The 23,778-nt window shown below is 31.1% G+C and overlaps 3 protein-coding genes and 1 pseudogene across 5 annotated transcripts in view; 1 reads left to right on the top strand and 3 right to left on the bottom strand.

Annotated features, from left to right (window-relative positions):
* Window positions 1-2,855, bottom strand: part of LOC108690918 — a 3,528-nt pseudogene extending 673 nt beyond the window's left edge.
* Window positions 2,856-6,252: 3,397 nt separating this feature from the next.
* Window positions 6,253-7,711, top strand: LOC108691022 (actin-related protein 2/3 complex subunit 5). The gene is made up of 3 exons (XM_018198635.1): window positions 6,253-6,569; window positions 6,656-6,728; window positions 7,302-7,711. Exons 1-3 carry the CDS (start codon window positions 6,409-6,411, stop codon window positions 7,539-7,541), a joined length of 474 nt encoding a protein of 157 aa, XP_018054124.1. The 5' UTR covers window positions 6,253-6,408; the 3' UTR covers window positions 7,542-7,711.
* Window positions 7,712-7,766: 55 nt separating this feature from the next.
* On the bottom strand, window positions 7,767-10,332 carry LOC108691021 (programmed cell death protein 10). 2 transcript variants are annotated; one of them, XM_018198634.1, is made up of 6 exons: window positions 10,006-10,332; window positions 9,375-9,552; window positions 9,095-9,227; window positions 8,860-9,024; window positions 8,413-8,489; window positions 7,767-7,783 (listed from the first exon to the last, which is right to left on the bottom strand). In XM_018198634.1, coding segments are annotated over exons 1-6 (627 nt in total). In that variant the 5' UTR covers window positions 10,078-10,332; the 3' UTR covers window positions 7,767-7,781. The 2 variants fall into 2 exon arrangements, with proteins under 2 accessions (XP_018054123.1, XP_018054122.1); XM_018198633.1 differs by lacking the exon at window positions 7,767-7,783 and having other exon boundaries at window positions 8,235-8,489.
* Window positions 10,333-16,087: 5,755 nt separating this feature from the next.
* Window positions 16,088-23,778, bottom strand: part of LOC108691020 — a 14,784-nt gene continuing 7,093 nt past the window's right edge. The window contains exons 2-3 of one of the 2 annotated variants that reach the window (XM_018198631.1): window positions 18,964-19,167; window positions 16,088-16,922 (exon numbers count right to left, since the gene is read on the bottom strand). In XM_018198631.1, the coding sequence (XP_018054120.1) occupies window positions 16,567-16,922; window positions 18,964-19,167 (560 nt within the window). In that variant the 3' untranslated portion in view covers window positions 16,088-16,566. The remainder of the gene's footprint in view (window positions 16,923-18,963; window positions 19,168-23,778) is intronic. The other variant, XM_018198632.1, reaches the window with a different exon arrangement.

Below are 23,778 nucleotides of genomic sequence, written 5' to 3'. Positions count from 1 at the left end.
CATTAATATATTCAATTTACAAATATATTTAATATAACTTCAAGGATGCAAGCACTAAGTAATAATAAATAATAAAGATAAATTAAAAGAATTGATAAAAGCAATCTAATTGTAAGATAAATATCAGTTAATGGACATGGCCTAATTATTAAGCAAAATGACAAAAATTAAATATTAATTAATTATTTCGAACATTAATTTTAATGATATATGATGACTCTAAATATATTCATCCTTATTAAATTTATAAATAACGAATTTATTTAGAGTTGTACATATTATTTTCGATGCTTAATATTTAAAATTTTTGTTGTTGTGTCCAATAATTGAATTACTAACTGTTCATTAACTAGTATATTTACCTTAATAGTATATTTACATATTAAAAAATATTAAATAATTAGCTTGATTGTTTTAGCATTAAAGTGAAAATATGTTTGAGATTATTGTTCTTTGAAATTATTGTCACGTTAATAAAGAAGTTTTAGATTTAGATAACTACGCATATATATTTGTCATGTAATAAAATAAATATCGTTAAATATCAAAATTTTTATGAAGCATCTCACCTCTCCCACAATTTTTCGCGCAATCCAGGCTTCCTGGATTAGTGTAATCAGCGTTGTCCGTACCACAAACAGGATTGTATTCACTCGTCACCTAAGAATATGATATTTTATTATACAGAGAAAGAGAGAGAGAGAGAGAGAGAGAGAGAGAGAGAGAGAGAGAGAGAGAGAGAGAGAGATCAATATTATTTTTCAAAAGTAGATGTAAAATTTATTTAACAAAATTCTCTGTTAAATTAAAAATTGTTTGAAATAAAGTTATCTTGATTTTAGTGAGAAAAGAATTATAATTACCGGACAGTTTATTTTGCATGCGTTATATATATTGTTAAGTATAGAAGAGGTAGTTGTTGTGGATGTTGAAGTAATTTCTTGTCTTCCATTGGATTCAGAAGCCACTGGACCGTCAAAAGTGAAGTCATCTACTTGAGCTATCTCCATAGGTGCATTATTCTGTGATATACACATACATTTATCAAATTTTACATTTCAAATATTACAATAAAATATTCGACACTTTTTTAGAAAATACTGAAATATTATTTTCAACAAAATTATACAAGATAACTGAGATAACTTTACGGTATTCGTTTCAGAATTTAAAAATAAATATTAAAATATAAACAAATAGGAGTGCGATCATTTCTTGTTTTAATCTCTTTATTCATAGAGCATAAAATAAAGATATTATCGTTACAGAAAAAAATTACTTAAAGAAATCCTAATTATTAAAAATTAATTGACTCACAAATGTCATGTGTCTGTGTCATCAATTATTGTGCTTACAATTAGTACAAGACATGATTATACTTCTTGACAGCGTATACAAATATCTAAAATCAATTTAAATATTCTTCCCTATAACAGAGCATTTATTAAAGAATGTTTACTTACTTGTGGAAACGCAGTAATGACAAACGGCGATGCAGCAACTGAGAATTATTCAATATGATTGAAATATTAGTGCTAATTGATGTATAAGAATTTAGTACGCTATGTACAAAATATTTAAAATAGTTTTCTTACTCAATAAATAAAACAACATTTTGTTAAAATTAGTTTGATAAAAGATCAGCAATCGACGTTGTATGATGTCCAAGATGTCCAAGATGATTCTGCATATACCTTCAATGATGTACTGTTTGGCAGCATTAGTTGCGCTTGCTTTTATACAGAACCGGTTGCCAACCAACGGTTCTGTCTACAATGCATGCAAATATAAGGAATTCCCCAATATAATGATATATTATTCGCTGTATAGTAATTTTCAAATTTTTTCGAAAATAAAAGATTAAAAATAGTGAAAATTATCATTAAAAAATAAAAATATCTTTACAATATAAAAATATCTTTACAATATAAAAGATATTTTAAAATTAAAAAAAAAACATACGATGCTGTTATTCAAATTCTTTTTCTAACAAAAAGTTGAAACAATAATGTTAGAATATTGAATAAGAATTTATCCGTACACTTAACAAAAAAAACTTTTAAGAATTTGTCGTAGCTTATTCAAATTGTCTCATTTCAACAAGTGAGCATTCATTTGTTATTTATTCTTATTGCACACACACATATACAAGAATGTTAGTAATATTCTATCGACATAATTATTATCTTTTCAGTCGCGTTATTAGTAATTACAATAGAATTGTGCAGTATCTCGCAGTATTTTAAAACCATAAAAAATTAAGAGTTGTAGTTTCTATGCTGACATATGTGTGCGTGTATATTGTTGTAATTAATTAATAGTAAATAAATAATCGATGCAATAATATTAAAATATAATAAATGTTCATATAAAGGAGTTCATATAATTAATTAGTTCCCTAATTTAATGTAATGTAAATGTTACATTTTAATTTAATATAATTATAGAAATATACTTTAATGTATAACGTATAAACTTAATATAAGTATATAAATATTCATAAGCCGTAATTTTTACATAACGTAACAGCAATTACAAATTAAAAATATATATACATTTAAAATGTAATGAGATACATCAAACGTTACGTTAATACATAAAGTTTGCGACATGTTGATATTACCAGGAATTAACGATTTGCGATTGTATATCAGAAATTTTCTCTAATTGTACGTATAAGTCTGTAACATTTCAAATATGACAGTTTTATCATTTGTTTATACGAACAAAAAATAATAAAAGGCAAAAAGATAAAATGTTTTACGTTAAAAATTAACATTTATCTTTACCTGTATGTCATGTTTATCGATCATATGGAAGGAGTGATGGCGGACCATATGGTATTCAATTACTGCTCAGCTGGCTATATGGTTCACAAGCTCTGATCACTCTTATCTCAAGTTCTTAAAAAATATTGAGCGTATTAGATAATTTACTCATCGAAATAAGAAATTATAAACGATTCAATAATCAAATAGAAGTAATGAAGAGAAGTTTTATAGAAATTTATGTTAAGAAAGTTTAAGTAAATTTAATGTAATAACGAAAAAAGAACAATAATATATAGGAGTAATGTAATATTTACGTGGATTGCAATTTTTCGCGCAATTAAATCTTCCTATATTCCAGTAGGTTACGTTATCGGTGCCGCATACTGGGTTGTATTCAGCAGTCGCGATACATGGACAATTATTATTAGTATTGTTATTGTTATTATTATTAGTATTATTATTATTTATTGTCCTTTGCGTGGTGCTATTCGCTTCATCATTATTATCAAATATTATGGCGTCATCAATAACATTGCTCGACCAGTCTCTTTGCGGGAATGCCAAGGCGACCAACCAAATCAGAGTCAATACTTGCACAACTATCGAATAAAACGACATGTCAAACGTACATATGCACATTTTTTAACGCGGACAAATTTAGAAATCTCGAAGAATATCAAATAAGAGCTTAAGAAATATCTCTCGGTTTTTTTCTTTAAATATTTGAAGACTTAACAAAATATCAGAAATTTCATTTCTCAAATTCAAACGTATCCATAAAAAGAGAATAAATTTTTGTTATCTTATAGATTTAAAAAAAGTAATCAAGAGCTACATTTTTTGTTACTCACGTGCAAAAATATATTTCATGATTGTATCCGTGCGATATCGAATCCAATCCGTTCAAGAACGAATAGAAATTAAAGGAAAGCTTCTTAATAATACTCGAAAGAACAACCAAATGACTGTCTTTAGTAAGCTGCTTTTCAATTTATATTAGTTGTCCACTCTTATCTGATGTTTCCGACTTGTTTCCTTATACAGGAAAAAAACCAAGAGACAAGCGGTTGGGGATATCCACATTGCGTACATGTTTGTTGCATTAACAGTGATTTCACGCATATAATGACCAAGTCATTTATGGAGCGTTTATTTCGTACAAATTGCTATCAAAATAAACTGGAATTTTTGTTTATTTCGGATCCTCAGTCAACACTATTATAGCTAACTTATATATTTAATCACATAATGCGCATGAAATCATTGCAAATTATTGCAATTTAATTACAGCACAATCTATCATTAAACTGCATAATTTTGAATAATCTGGTTTGCTGTCACACGATAAATGACAACTTCGCAACTATAATTTTATTTCACAGAAATAAGAGATAAAATAACAGCGTTTTCACAGTGGAAAATGCATTATCCTCTTTTTATCATTATATCTATATAACATCCAGACAAGAGCCATTAGTCTTGAAAATTATACATAATTATGAACAAATCGTTTATCTCTTTTTCACACACGTTTACAGAGATATTGATTTCCTGTTCGTACTTCCTACATCATCCTCATGCACGAGTGAGTTCTTCTTTAAGAATCTAACATACGTCAGCTCTCTCGAGCATGACGTATGTTAGAACTGAGGAAAGCTATGAGATTATCATACTTGTATTTATACAATTATTTTACAATTTTTCAAAAATGAAATCTCGATGAACTATGGGTCAATAAAACAAGTCTGTAATACATGCAAAGTGAAGTTGATTTTAGGTGCGTTTGAACGCTATTAGTGCTATTTGTGTTATCTTTATCGATCTCATTAAACGTAAAACAAGGATAGCTTGACACAAAAAGCTAATAGGCGTCTCCTTGAACGCATCCATTAATAGTCCGTTTTTCATATTCGGAAAAGATTCAAATCGTCTTCTAAAAAAATGTAAAATTGTGTGCAGTGCGTGTGTGAAAAAAAAGATAAATAAATTGTGCATGTTATGTTTATATAATTTCAAGGTTATTTAAAACAAAAATCTTGTACCAGTTTAATATAAATATATATACATTTTGTCGAACTGGATTTCGTTTCTGATAAAAAATTATGAGTTGTAGCAGAATTGTAGGAATCATCTGCATATTCACATTTCTATCATAACAAATAAATATTGATTTAGAATCATATTTTTAATGGACAAATTAGAAAAATCCCTTGAAGTAAAACAGAAAATTGTTCAAAGAATTCATCATTTCTTAAGTTTTATTTTAGACATTTTGAGATGCTGTAAGATTAGTGGCATCAAAGGTGATACTTCTAGAATTATTTTTGCTTACACGCGTGTCCCTGTTACCGCTAAATATTCCTGAAATTCGTAAAATGTTTCCAAAATCCCAAAATAATATTGCAAGAATATCGCAAAATATTTCAGAATGTAAGAGCAATATTTAAATAAATGTTAAATATTTCATTCATGTATTACATATTGTTTTATATTCCGCAAAATTATAATTTTCTAAGAAATTCCAAAGTGCGGTCCCTGAATTAATTTTTAAACAAAATTGTATTGTCAAAAATACATTTCATTTACTTTCACTTTGGAGTCCAATTTTAGTGACTCACTTCGTACAAGCGAATTGCTGCGCTCTTTGTGTGTTTTTTCCCATGTGATTCTTATTTATTATGTGAAAATACAATTTAATTAGGATGCATTGTAGATCAGGTCACATATTAAGATTGGATATATAATATACAGTTTGCGCTTGCTAATAGAAAAGGATTTTACACGTTTACGCATAATTTTTATTTATAGCAATATTAATCAACCATATATAGAGCTTTTACCATGTATGGAGCTGCAATTTGATTTACGTTCAATGTTCTTGAAATCATTTATCTTTGTTGGTGAGAAACAAAAACAAATAATACAAGAAAGTGTAAATCAGATCGCTTCATATAGCAAATCATACAGTACAAGTTTCTATGTTATATTTAGTATTATTATTATATAAAATATAGCATATTACATATAAAAGATATTATCTATAAACATACAACATAGACCTCCAAAGTATGTCCTAAGGATGTCCAGAAGATGTCTCTGTGTTCTATGAATGTTCTAAAGATATTTCCAGGATATCTTTCGGATAAAGTATGCTACAATATATGACATTGGCTGCGTTCAACAGAAACGTTTATTTTGCAATTGTTGAAAGTTTTTTCGCGCTGATTGGCTTATGCATTTAGATCAAGAGGAATGATCCGATTTCAGCAGAGAATCATAAAACGGTTGCAAAACTGTTGTGTTCTGTTGAACGCAACCATTGACTTGGGTTGCGTTCCGTTTCACGCATGACGCGCATGCTGCATTTATTCTTGTTATTCACCGAATTAAACAGCCCATGTTTGGAGATAAGAAAAAAACGATACATAGAAATCAAGTCTGAGAGACTCATGTGGACTCATGTGGACGAGCCGATCGGTGCCAATATGGCGCGGCCCGATACGCGCTGATGCGCGCGACCTGCATTCGAACGTATCTAAGTACTGTGGGCGAGACTGTCGCTGTTGACGCTGTTGTCGCTGTTCGATAAGCCGGGCGTGAACGTGAACGCGCAGGAAACGTCAAGCATACAACCGAGATGTCGAGGAACGACGGCAAGAAGGACACCTCAGCGTCCGCATTCCGTAAGATCGACGTAGACCAATACAGCGACAACAATTTCAAAGAGGAGGATGCGGACGGCGGCGTAGGTGCGCCCACCGGTCCGGACGAGAACGAGATTTTGACACTTCTTAGCCAATATCCTTTTGCAATATTTTAACATTCCGCAGAATCTTTACTTTTCAACAATTCCATCATGAGATTTTTCTTAACACAATTATCAAGGGTAAGAACGCGGAGGCTCTAATATCGGTATTAAAGTCCGCACCGTTGGAGTGTAAGAATCAGCAAGTAAAGGTAACCTCAAACTGTGAGACGGTGATTCACCTTTTGTGAAGCGACTTGTGATTTGCTAAATGGAATGGCATCGTGTACTTGAAAATTACATAAATTAATTGTGGAACAGTCACTATTCTAATGTAAATCGATTTAAATTTTGTGACTAAGAATTTCTTGAGATCCACAATTAAAGGAGCATGTTATATTTTATTAATGAAAATTACTTCGTAATTTGCTTTTGTTTTTATTTTATGATTTATATATGATTCTCTAAGAAGACCACTTGCAAATTTGAATATAGATGTTAGAGTTCATATACAATTTATGAAAAAATATGTAGTTTCAAGCTTGATAATCCAGCATGCTCCTGATGGGTGTGTTCAGTGAACATAACAGTTGAGTGCTCAGTAATTATTGCCTGTGATTGAAGTAGACTTTTTAGATCTATGAATAAATAAATCAAGAATACCTTAATTGCAAGCTGAATATACCCAATATTATCTCACAGTATTATGTGTATTTTATTGAATATAAATTTCTATATATATATATACATATAAGCAAGTACATGAAACATTTTTCTATTTGCAGGACAGTGCACGAAACTTAACACAAAAGGTGCTTTTAAGTATAAAGTCAAATCAAGTGGACGATTGTTTAGCACAATTAGATCGTGACTTAATAGATGTTCTAATGAAGTATATTTATCGAGGTTTTGAAATCCCGACAGAAGGTAGCAGTAGTCACTTGTTACTTTGGCATGAAAAGGTATTTAATATAAGTGGTGTCGGCTGCATTGTCCGTGTATTCTCTGACAGCAAACGGGCTTGAAGAGTTTTGTACATTTTGCAGTAACATGTTCATTATCATAATTACCATTAATTCTTACTGTTATTCATCGTCATTGTTAATGCGATGAGGATGTAGATAGGCAAGCCATTCACAATTTTCCATATGGGAAATACAACAAATTTGTGTACATTTGTTATCAATAAAGTAATTTTTATTTCTTGTACATTTGGAGCAGTAAATTCCTTTCTGTCATACTTCTACCGTTCTGTCCTTATTTCATTCTAAAGAGTATAAACAGATCGTTGAAAATTATTTAAATGAGGATTCAATTTTCCCAAATGTATTTTTCATCCTGAATTTTAAACTAAACACTATTACAATGAATTTCAATGTTACCTCCAGATTTGTATAAATTTTACTTAAATTTTATACTCTTTAGAGTTCTGAGATAAAAGGAAACAATATATATATATATATGATATATTATTTTTATACAACAATAAGGTCGTTTTCATGTTTTTAAACATTTCTTGTATATACAATACTATTATTGATACCATTATAATAAGAATTGACGATTAATATGACATTTGAGTTGGCACAAAATAAAAGTATAAATATATAATTTGTTGAATAATATACCCCAACATCTTTATTATTTTATATATATCTATATATCAATTTTTTTTTATAACAAAATTTTATTTATAACAAAAACTATAGTGTAATCGATTAACGACAACATAATGACGTTAAATCCTTTATACCGGATATTTAGGTTCTATCATTGCTTGTATAATAGAATATGTGAGATTAGGATGTTATGCTGATTGTAATATTAATGTTTAGCTGACTCTCGTGATATTATCACATACAACACTGGAAATTCATTGTAAAACTGTTTACTCACATTTATCCTTTACTGTGAGCATAATCATATTTGTTTGATGTATCAGGTACAGTGCACTCACAAATACTGCATTTGCTCTGTAAAAAATATAAATTTTGTTTAATTAAAATATAAATATAATATAAATAATACTCTTCATTTGCTACAACGACATGACACAACTAAAAAGAAAACAAAATTTTCTAGAAAATAAATTCCAATGTTCTGAATCATTTTGTAATAATTTTGAAATCTATAATCTTGGTGTAATAACTTAAAGAGTAACTGTAATAACTTAAAGAGTAAAAGTATATTCTTTCTCTTTGTTCTTTATATTTCCATTCTTTCTCTGCAAGCGATTAAAAAAAAAATGACAATTTTTAATTATGTCATTATTGTAGTGAATATTTTTCTAATTTTTGGCATTATTATTTTTGTTGATTGGTCATTTTGACACTGTGTACTTACTGCCCCTCCTTGAAGTACTCCTTTAATGTATTACTGAACCTTTTGCTAAACTTTACAAATTCTCTTTTACGTTGATCTAAGGCTTGTTTACCAGCTGAACCAGGTATAAATGCAGTAACTTCATTCACAGCATCTAAAAGTTTTTTTATTGCACTCGCAATTTCTCTGAAAATATAATTGATAGAGCTATATAATTCTATATAAAAATTATAGATATAAAATATGTTATACAAACTTGATTGTCTCTAGAAAAGTCTTCCTGTCTGTAATTTCATCGGGAATTCTGCTAAGTATTCTCTTCAAAGAAATCGATTTACGATTCAATTCTTGGAATGCATCTTCTGAGCGTGCTGAGCGATACTCCACAGCTATAATCAAAGGCAAAATGCATCTGCTTATTTTCAATAATAATAATCAGATGTAGATAGTATAGTGCTACGATAGTATTATGTACAAACACAAAGATAATTTATATAAATAAAAGATAAATAAAATATAAATAAAAGACATATTACCATCGTAATCAGAAGCAGTGCCTTGTAACCGTAAGACACTTTCATTCATATCAAGATTCAGCTCTGCTCTGCGTATTATACCCATAATTAAATCGTATGTAATTCCAGGATGCGAACTCTCGGCTTTTGAGAGAGCCGTACGCAGAGTCTGTGCCGCCATAACATTTTGTCTTTCCAGCTGTAAAAATTTAACATGTTTATTATTTGACAGACATTTGTAACAAGAGGTTCTATATCTAATGATGTAAAATCAAAGATATAATACAAAATAGAATTCACAAGATACAATTACCCACAATTTTTTTTTCAAGTCCACTTATTCTTTTACCATTAAAAGATAATTATTCTGTACAAGACGTTGAACAAGACGAAAATATTATTTATAAAAAAGATACAAACGGGAGAAAACACATTCAGATGATACAATCTTGATAAGAATCTTGATCAAACTTTATCAAAAGGTGCAAAGCCCAATACAAGAAACAATTCACTATACAATTGCGCACAATTTTTTCCATTTATTCTTTCACATTTAAAGATAACTATTCATTGTCAATACAAGACGTTAAACATAAATGGAAATATTTATGGGAAAGACATGATTGTTTTGGGAAAGATATTCAACCGATACCTTGGTTAATATTGGCCTTAATATAACGGGAAGAACCAGTGATGTAACCGGGATCTCATCGCCCATTGTCATCCTTCACCGTGTATGTTGTTGTTCAAGACGCCGAGAATGAAAACAATTTGGTCGTGGATTCAAGACGAGGCGCAAAGTCGAGGCTGTTTTACAAGACACGGTCACGACGAAAGAATTGTTTACACGCAATTGCCACGATCACGATTCAACTAGCATTTAACTTTTCCTCTATGACAGCTGTCACAATAGACGCGCGGAAACGAGGTTACCCGGCGCTGCCAACATTACCCGAATGACTCGAAAGTTGTCGTGGCCTCGCGTCGTCATTGGCCACAGTAAATAGCAACACTTGCTCATTAGTATAGCTTTTCTTTCTTCCTCTTTCTCTTAATTCCTAATAACGGTGTAACCATTTCGTTTTAACTTGCTACTTATAGATTAATCGACGATTAATTCAACCGTGTCTGAATTGCTCGAAGCAAAATTTCTAATTACATAATTTCTTATTACATATCTATACTAAAGAGAAACTTTATCTCGACATTTTACATATATAGGATTGTCGAAATCGTCCGGCTAGAAATTAAATTGTTTTTTAAATTAAAGAAAATTAAAAAGAGAGAGAGAGAGAGAGAGAGAGAGAGAGAGAAAGAGCGAGAAAGAGAGAGGGGGAGAGAGAATAATGATAGCTTGAGAAGACTATATAAAGAAAAAGATTGAACTTATAAATACGCTAGCAATCTTGAAAAAAAAATGCATAACAAAATTATAAATTAATAATAAAAAATTAAATTCTTACGTTAATCGAAATTTACGATAAATATTCGTCATTTAAATCAACAGATATCGAATTGAAAAAAAAATCGCTTACAAATTTTTATCTCAACTGAAATTTGAAGAAAGGTATATAAATTAAAAATTGTGCATTATTTAAACACATTGTTGCAAGTATAGAAATATACTTATTATTTAAAGTTCTATAATAAAATTCTTCAAATTGAGATATTAATAGCAACGTAACTTCAATGTAAATTCTATTTATTGTTAAATACTAAATGTATTATAATAATCATTACACTTATTGTATATAAATAAAATAGAAAACGAAATTAGATTTTGTGTATATGTCGAAAAATAGATTTAACGAAATTATAATATTGTTGTGTAACGTGAACTATATCCTAATATTAGATTCAAATATACGTTAACATAAAGCACATTCCGAATACAAGCATCTTCCGAGAACCGAACATGCCCAGTTTTCGAAAATAAGTATAATCTTTGCTGCGTAACGCTTATTTATATACTCTATCCGAAAGCTAGCGTTCTCCAATGAATGCTCGAATTCAATGCCCGCAGCAAGGCATCGAGTTGATTGGCTGGCGCGCGAGTAGTGGGGTTTGATGCCCGCCAAGTCTATATAAATCGCGCATAAATCGCACGCTCGGGCTATTGCGAATATATGACATTCCCATCAATTCGTAGGTGCTACGACCACCTGCGATACGTCGGTCGCATTGAAAGGACTACAACCATAATCCTGACTTCGCATAGCATGATTCTTCCTTCAAAATCGAATAATCTAACTCCTTCAGAAGATAAAACGAACATCGAATTTAGATAAATCATAAGAAAAACGGCTCGGAAGGATCGTTGGAATTTACCAACGAGGTATATAATAATTATTATCTATATTACTAAATTATATTAATACTTTTACACGTGACATTGAATATACGAGAAATATTTCAAGAATCAATCGCTTCTAATTATATCTGTCGTCAAGCATTACGACAAGGACATTGACGACAAGATTTACAATGCATTGTACAATAGATCGTCTTTTATTGTAACCGTTACCGCTGCGTTTCGTAATCGAATTCGCGTCACATGCCGTGTAAGACTTGGATGTATTTTATTTTTGTAATTTTGCGCACACGACTTCGGAAAAGTTTATGTGAAGTTTGCATCGGCCGTTTCGAATTTTTAGATCTCAGACAACGGGGACATGACATGTTGTGCTGTCTCGGCCAACTTCATTATGTCAATCGCACGCGTAACCACCGCCGCGCCGCCGTGTAATAAGTGTAATAAGTGTAATTGGAGTTGAAAGCATATAACGGTTATTGACGCGTCGCGCAAGTTTTGTATTCCATTGAATTCGCAGTGCGGGAATCCCAAACGGGATCGTCTGCATGGTTACTGAGCCTTTTGGAGGCTGAAATCCTTGGGTTAAAAAAGAGTGCGGGATCGGGAAGCAAGATGTCGCAAGAGATCGAGGAAAGTCGAAAATTTCCGTGGAAATCGCGATATGCTTGTTCCATGCGGAAGATTGCGTTTTATCGTCCACTGGCCATGTGTTTCAGAATATTCGCATCATGATGATTCAGAAAGAGAGGAGAGACACAGAATACAGAATCCATGAGATTCGGCAGCCACTATCGAATATCAATTAAGCACTGGACTGGAAGTCGGATATCCTGTTTGCAACGACGAACGAGAGAAGGTAGGTGCTAAATATTAATGGTGCTAAATATAATTTATTCCTATGGGAAAATTTTTGTTGTATAATAAATTTTTGTTGTATAATAAAATGCAGCTGAAAATAAATGTTGCAATATTCAGAAATAATTTTAAAGCTAAATGAAATTGTTTAGGAACAGGATATAATAATCTTGATGTTGTCAATTTTTATTCTTAAATATAATCGCAGATAGATGTCATTATAAAAAATCTTCTGGTTAAAGAATAACAGTGACAATTTTTGTTTAATTAATTAATTAATTAATTAGAATTACACAAGAAATTATTGTTAATATTATTGAAAATTTTTTTCTTTAATTTTCAATAATATTGCCTTATTAAATTTTCAATAATTTTCAATTATTTTTTAAATATGTTCTTAGATATTAATAAAAAATCTAATTAGAAAATTATATAATGAAGGCTTTTGTAAAATTAATTAATTAATTACTTAAAATTGCATCAGGAATTATTGTCAATATCATTGAAAAAGAATCGTTTTTCTTGCATAGTGATCAACATAAGTAACGCAATTGTCTTTTACGTGAGGAAAAAAATTTTATTGGTAACGTAGGAACATCCAAATATAAACAGCGTGTATAAAAGTATAAAAAATAAATATTAACAGCGCACACGCGCGCCGTTATTTCGTGAGTCTTATGAATAACGAGTCGGGGTCGCAATGTACTCTCAACTACGCAATTGGGAATACGTCGCGAGCATAGTCAAGAGTACGATAGTATAGCTACGATAATAACAGTAATAATAATTTTAACAGTAGCAACAGGGAAAATAGGCGAATCGTTCACTTTGAAAAAGATAACACGCTGCTGAGAACGAGATTGCTTTTACGATCTATTTGTATTATCTATTTAGCTGTTTTTACGTGAATCACAGTATTTCTTGTTTACAACCTTTTGATGTTATTAAAAATGTGAACTGTGAAAAAGACGATTTCCGAAAATCTATCGCAGATCGTAAATCGAGATTATATATTATTACGAAATATTACTTCGATTTTTGGGGTACGTAGTACACTCTCTTCAGTACTTTAATCGCAATAAACAATCGTGATAATTGTGACTGTTATACAACTAATTTTAATTAAAGTTATACACTAATTCGCTATTAATTAATTAAAGCATTTCTAACACACATACCTCTCTCACATACTTATGAATACTTATATCTACTAATTGCATCCCGCGAAAGTTTTCTATGTTCGAAAGAACTAAAACTTGAATCTATAATAGATATATGAGGATAGATTAAATATAAACGAAAAATTGTTTTTCTTATTTATTGAACGAGAATAAAAATATAAAGAAAACAAATTATTTTTCTATATAGTTCTATATAGTTTCCTGCTACATTAATATATTTTTGCTAGTGAATATTGGCGATCACGTTTTCATAAAAATAGATTGTGTGATCGCAGTAATTGCGTACAAATTTCTCTATACTGGCATCGTCTTCGAATGATAATCGCATTGAATCAAATCTTTCTATACGATTATCATTTGTTTGGATTACTGATAGAAGAAACTGCCAAACTGCCTATCCGCTGACAAAAATGTATTAATGGAGCAGGGAATTATATGAAAGAAAAATAATTTGTTTCCTTTATATTTTTATTCTTGTTCAATAAATAATAAAAAAAATGCTCGTTTATATTTGATACTTTCGTATTATATATTTTAGAATTTATCGTTTATTTTCTGAATGAAGCCTCATTCTATTTCCAAAGTGTGATATAAACGGTTTAATCTTTATATACATTATTGCAATTTTGTAAATGCAAAATTCTACAATAATCCTTCTCTATTGATCCTGAGAAAAATCTATCTTTCCCCTTTCTTTATTATAAGCATAATGAAATTATTATTTTGTCTACAACTAACTACGGCATCGGATCGAGATTTCATTATACTCTTAATCGTGTTTATCTTGATATTGGCGTAAACGATACGATCAATTTGACTTGAAATCAAATCCCTTCTAGTCCAGAGGATTGTATGGTACATTCGATCGGGTTTCGTTTCGCCGAAGATTCGTTATAACGGAATCACGCCGATACTCGCCGACGTATCGTGTGTTTACGGATTTCGATTTTGCGCCAGAAGTGTATTCTCTGACGATGAGGAGCCGCGCAGAAGCTCAGTCGTAAATGCGATATTAATTAACGTCTAATTGATATCCCACGATTCGCTGCTCAGGGGAGGATCTACGATGTCTGTCCTCCTTCGTCCTTATCGTTTAATTACTCTCGTGTATAGTTGCTCCGCGGCAAACACTTGCTTGCTTTATTATCTTAAATTATTTTTCTCGACCTCGTTCGCGGGGAAACGCTTCTCATGGCAGTCGATTTGTAATCTACACTAATCATCCTTAATTGACGGAGTCGATAGGCGATTGGGGCCAATCGCATACGATATCACGTGTAAAATTCTCTTAATTCGTATATAATGCTATTTCACCGACGACAGACGATGATGATCATTGATTGTGACGAGAAATAAGTGGAAATTTTTCAAAGTTGATGTTTATGTGTGTGTGTATATGTATGTGTGTATACGTGTACATGTGTATATAAGTAGATTCATTAATTATTACTTATTTTTAAATCGCAGTAGCATATAAAAAATACAATAAAAAAGAAACCTCGATAACATTAAATTTACATTTAAACTAAATCGTGATTATTTCGTCTCGGAATGGCAGTGATTGACTGAATCATTTTTTATTCCAATTATATATAATATACTGAAATGTGTTCTGCCTATCAAACTATACATTCCTTAACATCACACATGCAAAACAAACAATACGTTCTCACGAACGTATTGACGATTAACTTTTCGCGTGATTCGATTCGCTATTTTCCGCAGGCCGGATTACATTAATTATTGCTCTACAATTAAACAATATATTTTTAAGTTTATATTGTTTGTCAGCTTAAGGAGTCAATTTACGAATGTATCTTTTCTTGTAAGAACCGCTTAATTTTTTTTTCAATCTTTTTTCAATTTTTTTAATCAACTTTTTATAACTTGTCTTGGAGAATATTCGAGTTTTTTTACTTTGACCATATAGCTAATATATCATCTGTGTCATTTCGATATATTATATGAAAAGAATGGTTTTGAAGTCTGACAATTTAACTAGATAAATCTGAAAATTTTGTTGAATGATCAAAATAATATGTAGAATGCTCAAATTAATTGCTAGGATTAACAAATTTTTTGCAATATCATTTGCATCGTATTTGAGATTTCTACGTAATTTATTTTGATGGTCCCACAAAATTATTTTCAGCTCTAGAGAAATTTTTAGATTTTCAGCAAAATCGTTTTTTCTGCGTACCGTTGCAATAAATCCTTCACACAAGTATTGACTTAGATCTTTAGTATCATTAATTATCGTTCTTCTTTCTCTTGTTGTTTCCAGGAAGATATTGATATTAATTTCCAGGAAGATATTGATATTAATTTTCGCAACTTGAAGATCTCATTTAAAAATCGTGAAAAATTGATTTAATTTTCCGGAATAATATAAAATTAAATTCTATCTAGAATTATATCGAAACTTCGATCGACGTCACTTCTGTATTATCATCTTTCTTGAGATCAATGTATGATGATGATTTTTCATACAATTTCGTCTCAGAATTCGGTCTCAATGTCCTTCATCTTTCAATAGAAACACAAAAAAACGACTCGTTTTTTTTCGGAATGACGTCAATGCCTTGACTATACTTGTCATTTCTGTCAATGGCATCAAGTGAGTTAATTCCTCAGCACAACAAGAAAGACACACATATAATCATTCCTGTCACTATATTTGTACAATTGCAACGACGGCGTCCAGAACAGCTGCGCTTCTTTCTCGATCAGTCCTCTTCAACGTCGAACTTGTTGGCGACTTTAATGAAGGGATCGCGAGATCGATTCTCCGCGATCGACTGTCGACCATCAGTAGTGTTGAATCGGGCATCCTTGTCAAAAGGATGAGCCTTTCCAAGGTTTCCTACGCTGGCGCCTGCGCCATCGGCCTGTGGATCGGCACTGAAATCACATAGATGTCCAACTTCTCGTCGGACGTCTTGTCGACAATTTCGTTGTAGTTGACGGAATCGTAAGAAGGTGGAGCGAATAGATGATAAGGCGGCGGCGGGGTCTCCGTAACTCCGGTTGTATTTAACGTCTCAGCACGTTGCGCATAGGGCACTGTCAGAGGTCGACCGCCTCGTCGGCAACACCACTCGGAACAGCTGACGATGAGAAAAAACGCCACCAAGCCGCCAAACGAGCCGATGTACCATACTATCGACCACGGATCCAATGGGTTCTGCATGTCGCTGTTGACTACAACAAAATGTGGACCTGTGAGCGAGGAGCTCGTTAATAATCAGAAATGTCTTGATTTCGCAAACTACGCTCATGCGAATCACAGGGATACAATTAGAGTGGTATTCATGTAAAGCAGCTTCAAATGACATGGCCAATGTATACTACTTTAACTTTAATTTACGCACATTCGCAAATATTAGCATATATTCGTATGGATAATTATGTATGTCATGTGTATGTGTATAATATTTGCTAATGTTGGCATACATTGATCATGTTGTCTGAAGTTGGCTTAATGAGTATCATAAAATGATATATTCATGCAAAAATTAAAAGAAAAAAAATTAAGAAAGAATTCTCTTTACGTAATATGAATTATTTCAAATATTTTAAAATTTAAATATTTAAGTATTATTGAAAAATTCTTCTCTCTTAGAGAAGATCAAACATTCTATAATGGAATTACGAGAAGGTATTTTTGACATATTGTTCACGTCAAAGTAGAAAGAAATATATTTAAGTTACAAAAGAGTAACAAAAGAATTACAAAAGATGTTTTTATTTGCGATCCACGTTACTCTTTGTTGTCTACTTTAAGATGCCATTCTCGATGGAAATACGAGACGATGAACGTCGCATCTAAAATTAGTTTGATGCTTCGTCGCTAAAGTACTAGTAGAATCAAAAGCGTTATCAAGAACATTATCTATTTTTCAAATTTACATTTACATATTGTTTGTTATCATATTATGTATGATAACAAACAATATTTGCAAATGTAAATTATCATACGTTATCATACGTAGTTTGTTATCTTTTTTTGCTAGATATATATAAGAAGATCAAAGAAACCAAGAGATAATATAAAAAAATTCATGTTGATTTCATGTTTAAAGTTCACGCGATGCATATTTTCCATTCCCGATATTCTCGCGATATGGAAAGTTTCCTACAAAAACTGCACTCTTTTTTCCGATTGATGACGTGTGTGTACAAAACGCACATTCTCGATTACTAATAATGCATGATGTGTACAATGTGAACTCAGAAAGGCGATGCAAATGAAGATATACTACTACATATTTGCATAAATCCTTGGCGCATGCGGCGCCGAGAATTGTTCTTTGCAAGTGATTTTAACGGGATGCATGAGAACTTGATTTCAAGTATTAGTTTTGTATCACTTTATGCACTAAGTGATAAGACCGATTCTTTACACTATGCGATTATTATTATCATTATTATGGATATATAATTTTTTATAGTATATTGTGCTCTGTAAATACACAGTGCAATAATATTGAAAATATCACGTAAAATACAACTTTAACGTATATTACACGTTTTTATTTTTTACATGATATTTTCGATATGTACTGTGTTCAATTGTACTGTGAATCATAGTCCATTATCATTATCGTATTTAATTTAATGTAGCTAAATGTCCGAAAAATTACATCAAATTTTTTATTACTTTATTTTCGATTATTATTACATTAGTTTCTACTTTTAAACATTTTATCCTCTACTGGTATTTTATAGTTCCGATTAATGAAGTCGTATCTCTCGATTTTGTTTGTGCAGAGAATTAAATTAGCATCGAGTCATAAAAACGAAATGTTATGTCGCGCTTGGCAGATAAACTTGAATTTGACAATTTGTTAGGAAATATTACAAAGGTTAAGAATGTAACGCGATATTGACGGATCAAAGTAACATTTTACAGTGATAATTTTCGTTATTATCGATGCAAATATCTCACGAAACGTTGAAGGTTGCGATTTGAATAATGAATATAATTACTATGCTTTTAATGATTTTTTTTACCTTCGCGCAAGATTTGATATTAATGCAAAATGCAGAACGGATGTAAAAAAAATATATCAATGTTTTTCGATGTATTTGATGTCAAAATATGCATACCAAAATATTATATTCGAATGTGATGCACGAAAACGTGATCTCGAATTGTAACGGGAAATATGCTATGATTCGTGGTGACACGAGAATGGTGCGCGATACTATTACTATGAAGTCACTCTCGTGCACCAGTAAATATGATTCATGTTCTTACCACTCTCTTCCGTGTCTCTTTCTTTCTCCGTGTTCTCCTCTTTCCCCCCGAATGCAATCACGTAGACTGTACCGCCGTCGACGTCGTCGTCGTCGTCGTCGTTGGATTTCGAGTCGACCGAGTGACGATTGTCGCTTACACTATGAGTTGCTTTATTGCTCTCCATTCGCCTTTCAGCACCGATGTAACTCGACACTGTATGAGCTACGAAAAATTATGATCACTTAATTAATTGCACTTAACTTAATACGCGTGAATGCATATGTTATACTTTCTGAATATTTCTTGCGTTATTTCGTCTTTTAAGATAAATTTATAAATTTATAAACATTATTTCTAATACTTGATGCAATAATTACTTCTAAACGTTCAACAATTTAAGTAAAATATGATTATTACAATCCAATATTGAAATATTAATATTTTATTTAAATTATGTATATTTATTGAAAGTTATTACTATAAGTTTATAAAAAAAAAAAATTCTTTTAGAAAAACGAAGAAGAAGAAAGTAAAAGAGAAAAAGATAGGGAAAGGAAGGAGTCATAAATAGATGTAAAATACTATTTTTTTGTCTCCTTTCTATCCTATCTTTTTCTTTTTTAATTTCTTTTTCTAAAAGAATTGTTCTAAAAGAGTGTTGAAACATAGTACAGATTTTTGTCGTTATCTAGCAGTTCTAGCACATTGCATTCCCCAGCAAAATGTAACTGCACGCGTATATCATATGATGCAAAATCTCAGGGCTAAAGATGTTAACACCGAATAAACAACTCCGCCTGTCGCTCGTTAACCTGCATCAAGGTACTTCATGTGCCGTTTATTTACGAGGCGTAGGTCGTGAAGTCAATATATGTTGAAGAAGATGTCGTCCGCAGCTTCGATTGCGTTGTCGGCGCCAGTTTTATTCCGTTTTGTTAGCAAATGCGTATCTTTTATCGCGAATACGAATGATAGCGGGAGAACAGATTCGCAAAAACAGATGTATCTGATAATTAACGAGTCAGCGATATCGCTGGTTATATTGTTTGAAAAATTGTCTCGGAGTAATAAACATTAAGTTGGTGATTTTGTAGACGAGAACTTTTCATAGCAAGTTTAATGTCAGCCGAGAGACACATATAGAGTCTGACTATCGAACAAATTCGATTGGTATAATAAAGATCTTCTATCTCCACGCAATCTTCTAAATGGTTCCTTTTCTTAAGTAACAAGATAGTGCGCAATGTATGGCTAGCATGTTCGAGAGCCATTTCTGTCTATCGGGATTAAATAGTTAACTTCGTTCGGCAAGTTAAATTCATTCTTAAGGAGTCATGTTAGTATTAATTATCATGAAGTATCTTCATGGTAATCAATTATATATGAACGATTCTGAAGGAAAGTTTCGCGAGTTCATAAAAGTCGACAATTACAAATCTTAAACTTTTATTCTATTTATATAATAGCACTCGTTTTTTTTAAACATATAAAAAAGTAATTGTAAATAAAAAATGATTTAATGAAGTCTTAATAGTTTTGCTATAATTTAATTTGTGTTTATGCCAATAATTAAATAGTTTTATTATTATTATCTTTTTTTAATAAATAAATAAAACAGTTTTCTCTGTTTTTCTATTGAATTGTACATATGAAGAACGTTTTACAGCCGCTTTGTGCTATTTTTAGCTTATTGTTAGGCCTTACAAAGTAGTGAAGCGTGAAATCGATCGAAGCTCGGGCTTTCCTTTTAAAGAGAAAGAGGAAGAGAAAGAGAGGAGAGAGGAAGAAAGAATACCGATATTGTTACAATTTCTTAAAGCGAGGCGTGGCTAATGTCTTTTAGTTCTTCCAGAATCTCATGTCTCTACTCTGACATGATTATCCATAACATCCGCTACTTACAATTAACAACATCAACTAGATTTTGCTTCGATTTTATGGACAAAGTTATCTGTATAATGTGTGACGAATAACATTTATTATAAGAGTTGTTTTCATCCAAGTTGCAAATCCAATTTAATATATTATAGTGTGCTATAATTGTGTGACTATTTAATATACTTATATTTTAATATAATTTTCTAATTGGCTATGAATATTTTGGCAGATTAAGATACGTGTTAATTTCATTATACAAACGTTCGAGTCAATAATACATCAAGTTTATGTATATTAAATATTTATAATCAAAAGGATGAAAAATATCATTCTGATAAATAATTCTTTTTATAGTTTTAAATTTAATTTCTTTTCATTAATAATTCATTAATAACATACTGAATATTAAGAGAGAGCATTAAATAAGAATTTGATAGGTCAGATTAAAAATTTCTCAAAATCAGATAAATTTCATCTTTACGTTTATATATAAATTGATATATATTTTCAAAGATATACAAGAGATTTATATAATGCTATCGGAGATGACATGTAAATATGTTCGTTTTTCGTCTGTTGATTTATACAGGTCGTCATCGAAGGTTGCGTGTAATTAAAGACGAAGTCACGAGAGAGAGAGAGAGAGAGAGAGAGAGAGAGAGAGAGAGAGAGAAATGAAAAGAAGAGAAACAGAAAGGAGGAGCAACTCGACTTGTACACGTGTAATAATACATTCATTATTTCTCACTAGTTCATTGGAATCTGAGTCCACGTTTTGCAGATTACTTTTCCGTTAAAAACGAATTCCTATTGGTTGAGATACAGGAGGCAATTTAAGAATCGCGACAGACGAAAATCTCGATTTTACAACGTATGGCTGATGTAATCTCTAGCAATAAAACAACTACATATATGTACACATATATGAAAGATCTCGAATACTATGTGTCTTTGTTCACGATTTACAATTGTCAGGGCGTCGCACGCGCATATGGCAAACGGTATCATTAGCGTCGTTACGATATTATGCGACGGGTGTTGCATTTATGTAATAGTTTTCTCTCTCTCTCTCTTTCTCTGTTTCTTATTCGCAATTGTGAGTGTTTCAAGCGATGTTCAAATGTTCGAAACGCGTCGCAGTCGGCTACGCCCAAAATGTAAATCTTTTGCCTATGACCAATGACCGATGAAGCTCGCAAGGTTACGTTATTTATGATGTGAAGTTTTATTCTGGACACATAAAGTTCACTTTTGTCACATCACATGTTGAAACATGTGATGTGACAATTTATCGATAGTTGATAGTCTCTATCTGCTGAGACAACAATCGCATAATCTCTTTCCGCTAATTTGTCGTAATACGAAATGCAATCGCAAGAAAGAGACGCATTAAAAAAAGACACTGAAATTGTTATTTATGCCTGACAAAGTACTTAAGGCTCGTTAACTTCATTTCTGCTCCCTGACGTCTATACTCTAAATAGAGTTCAAGACCGATTTCCTACATACTTATGTTTATCTCGAAGATACTTGTCACTAAATATTATAAGTACATTGTTTACATTTTTGTATAAAAAAATGTTAATTTTAACATTTTTGTATCTCGGAAGGTTTACTATACGTTTTTAAGTTAAAATTACATTTCATCTTTAACAATGTGTCAAAGATGTGTTTTATTTTAGATAAACTGAACAAACTGAACTTTCATTATATAAAATGGAGAGAGAGAGAGAGAGAGAGAGAGAGAGAGAGAGAGAGAGAGAGAGAGAACATAATCACTAGAAATGTCAGATGTTGACATTGCTGAAGCATATTCATTGTTAAGAAACATCATATATATACTTCATGTCGCTTCGCACTGATAAACTCTTCACGCAAACTTTTAAACTTTGTAACGGAAGTCTGCTTAAAGTCTTCGCGTTCAAGCATCTCTTCGTGAAAACGACTCCTTCTGTCGCAAGGATGTTGTTTGTAAAGTTTTACCTGACGTAAGTATGGTGCTGTAGTACATCGTGGTTACGGAGACATCGGGTTGATCGAAATATTTGCGAAACTCCAGGCAGCAACAAAATCGAGATAAATCGCCAATATAGTAATATTTTATGATATCTTCCGGATCATGAAGATTATATAAATCAAAGTGATAAGAGAAAAAACTGTTTTACATTGTGCGCGATTTTATTAACTTCAACGTAATCACATCTTGAGATATCATAAAAATTAATTTCAATGATATTACTCATATCTTCGATTAATTTTTTTCTTTTTTTATGAACAGATTATAACATGATTGTCTTCCCGCAATATTTGAATTAATTTTTTCGAGATTATTTTTATTTTGATTTTTTTCATTATAAGCTCGATCTTTCGATTGACAGGTTCGGAAGATATCAACTTGATAAATAAAACTTGGTTATCGCAGCAATCAGATATCATATCTTTCTTTCATCTTTCATGAAGTATATACAGTGAAAGGAAAAAGTATTCGTACAAAGAAATTTGTTATAAAAAAAAGTCTTATTTGTAGAAAACATTAATTAGCAATTTTATACAATGCATACATTTTGTTCTAACATATACAAACAAGTTTCGTATGTATTCCTGATTTTAGAAGCTAAATTTCTCGTCTATAATATTTTTGAGCATTCAAACAATACAATTTTTAATTTTCGCTTATTTTTCAGATAATATATTGAATAATTAATACATATCTTTTTGATATATATAAATTTGAGAAACATACAGTTTATTTTATTCTTTATGAATAAATTATTGATTATTCAACAAGAAATGATTCGTCAATAAACGAATAGAACGTCAAATTGATGTTGAATCATATATCGATTGGACAACAATTCAATGACTTATTTCTCGCTGGAAAATATTTACTTTTTGAAAATAAATAAATTTTTTTAAAAAAATATTTTCTCTGTATGAATATATTTTTTGCACTCA

The sequence above is a fragment of the Atta colombica genome, unplaced genomic scaffold (genome assembly GCF_001594045.1).
Source record: "Atta colombica isolate Treedump-2 unplaced genomic scaffold, Acol1.0 scaffold38, whole genome shotgun sequence".
Classification (NCBI taxonomy): Eukaryota; Metazoa; Arthropoda; class Insecta; order Hymenoptera; family Formicidae; genus Atta; species Atta colombica.
The sequence above is the reverse complement of the archived record's forward strand: the minus strand, read 5'-3'. Positions and strand labels throughout refer to the sequence as shown.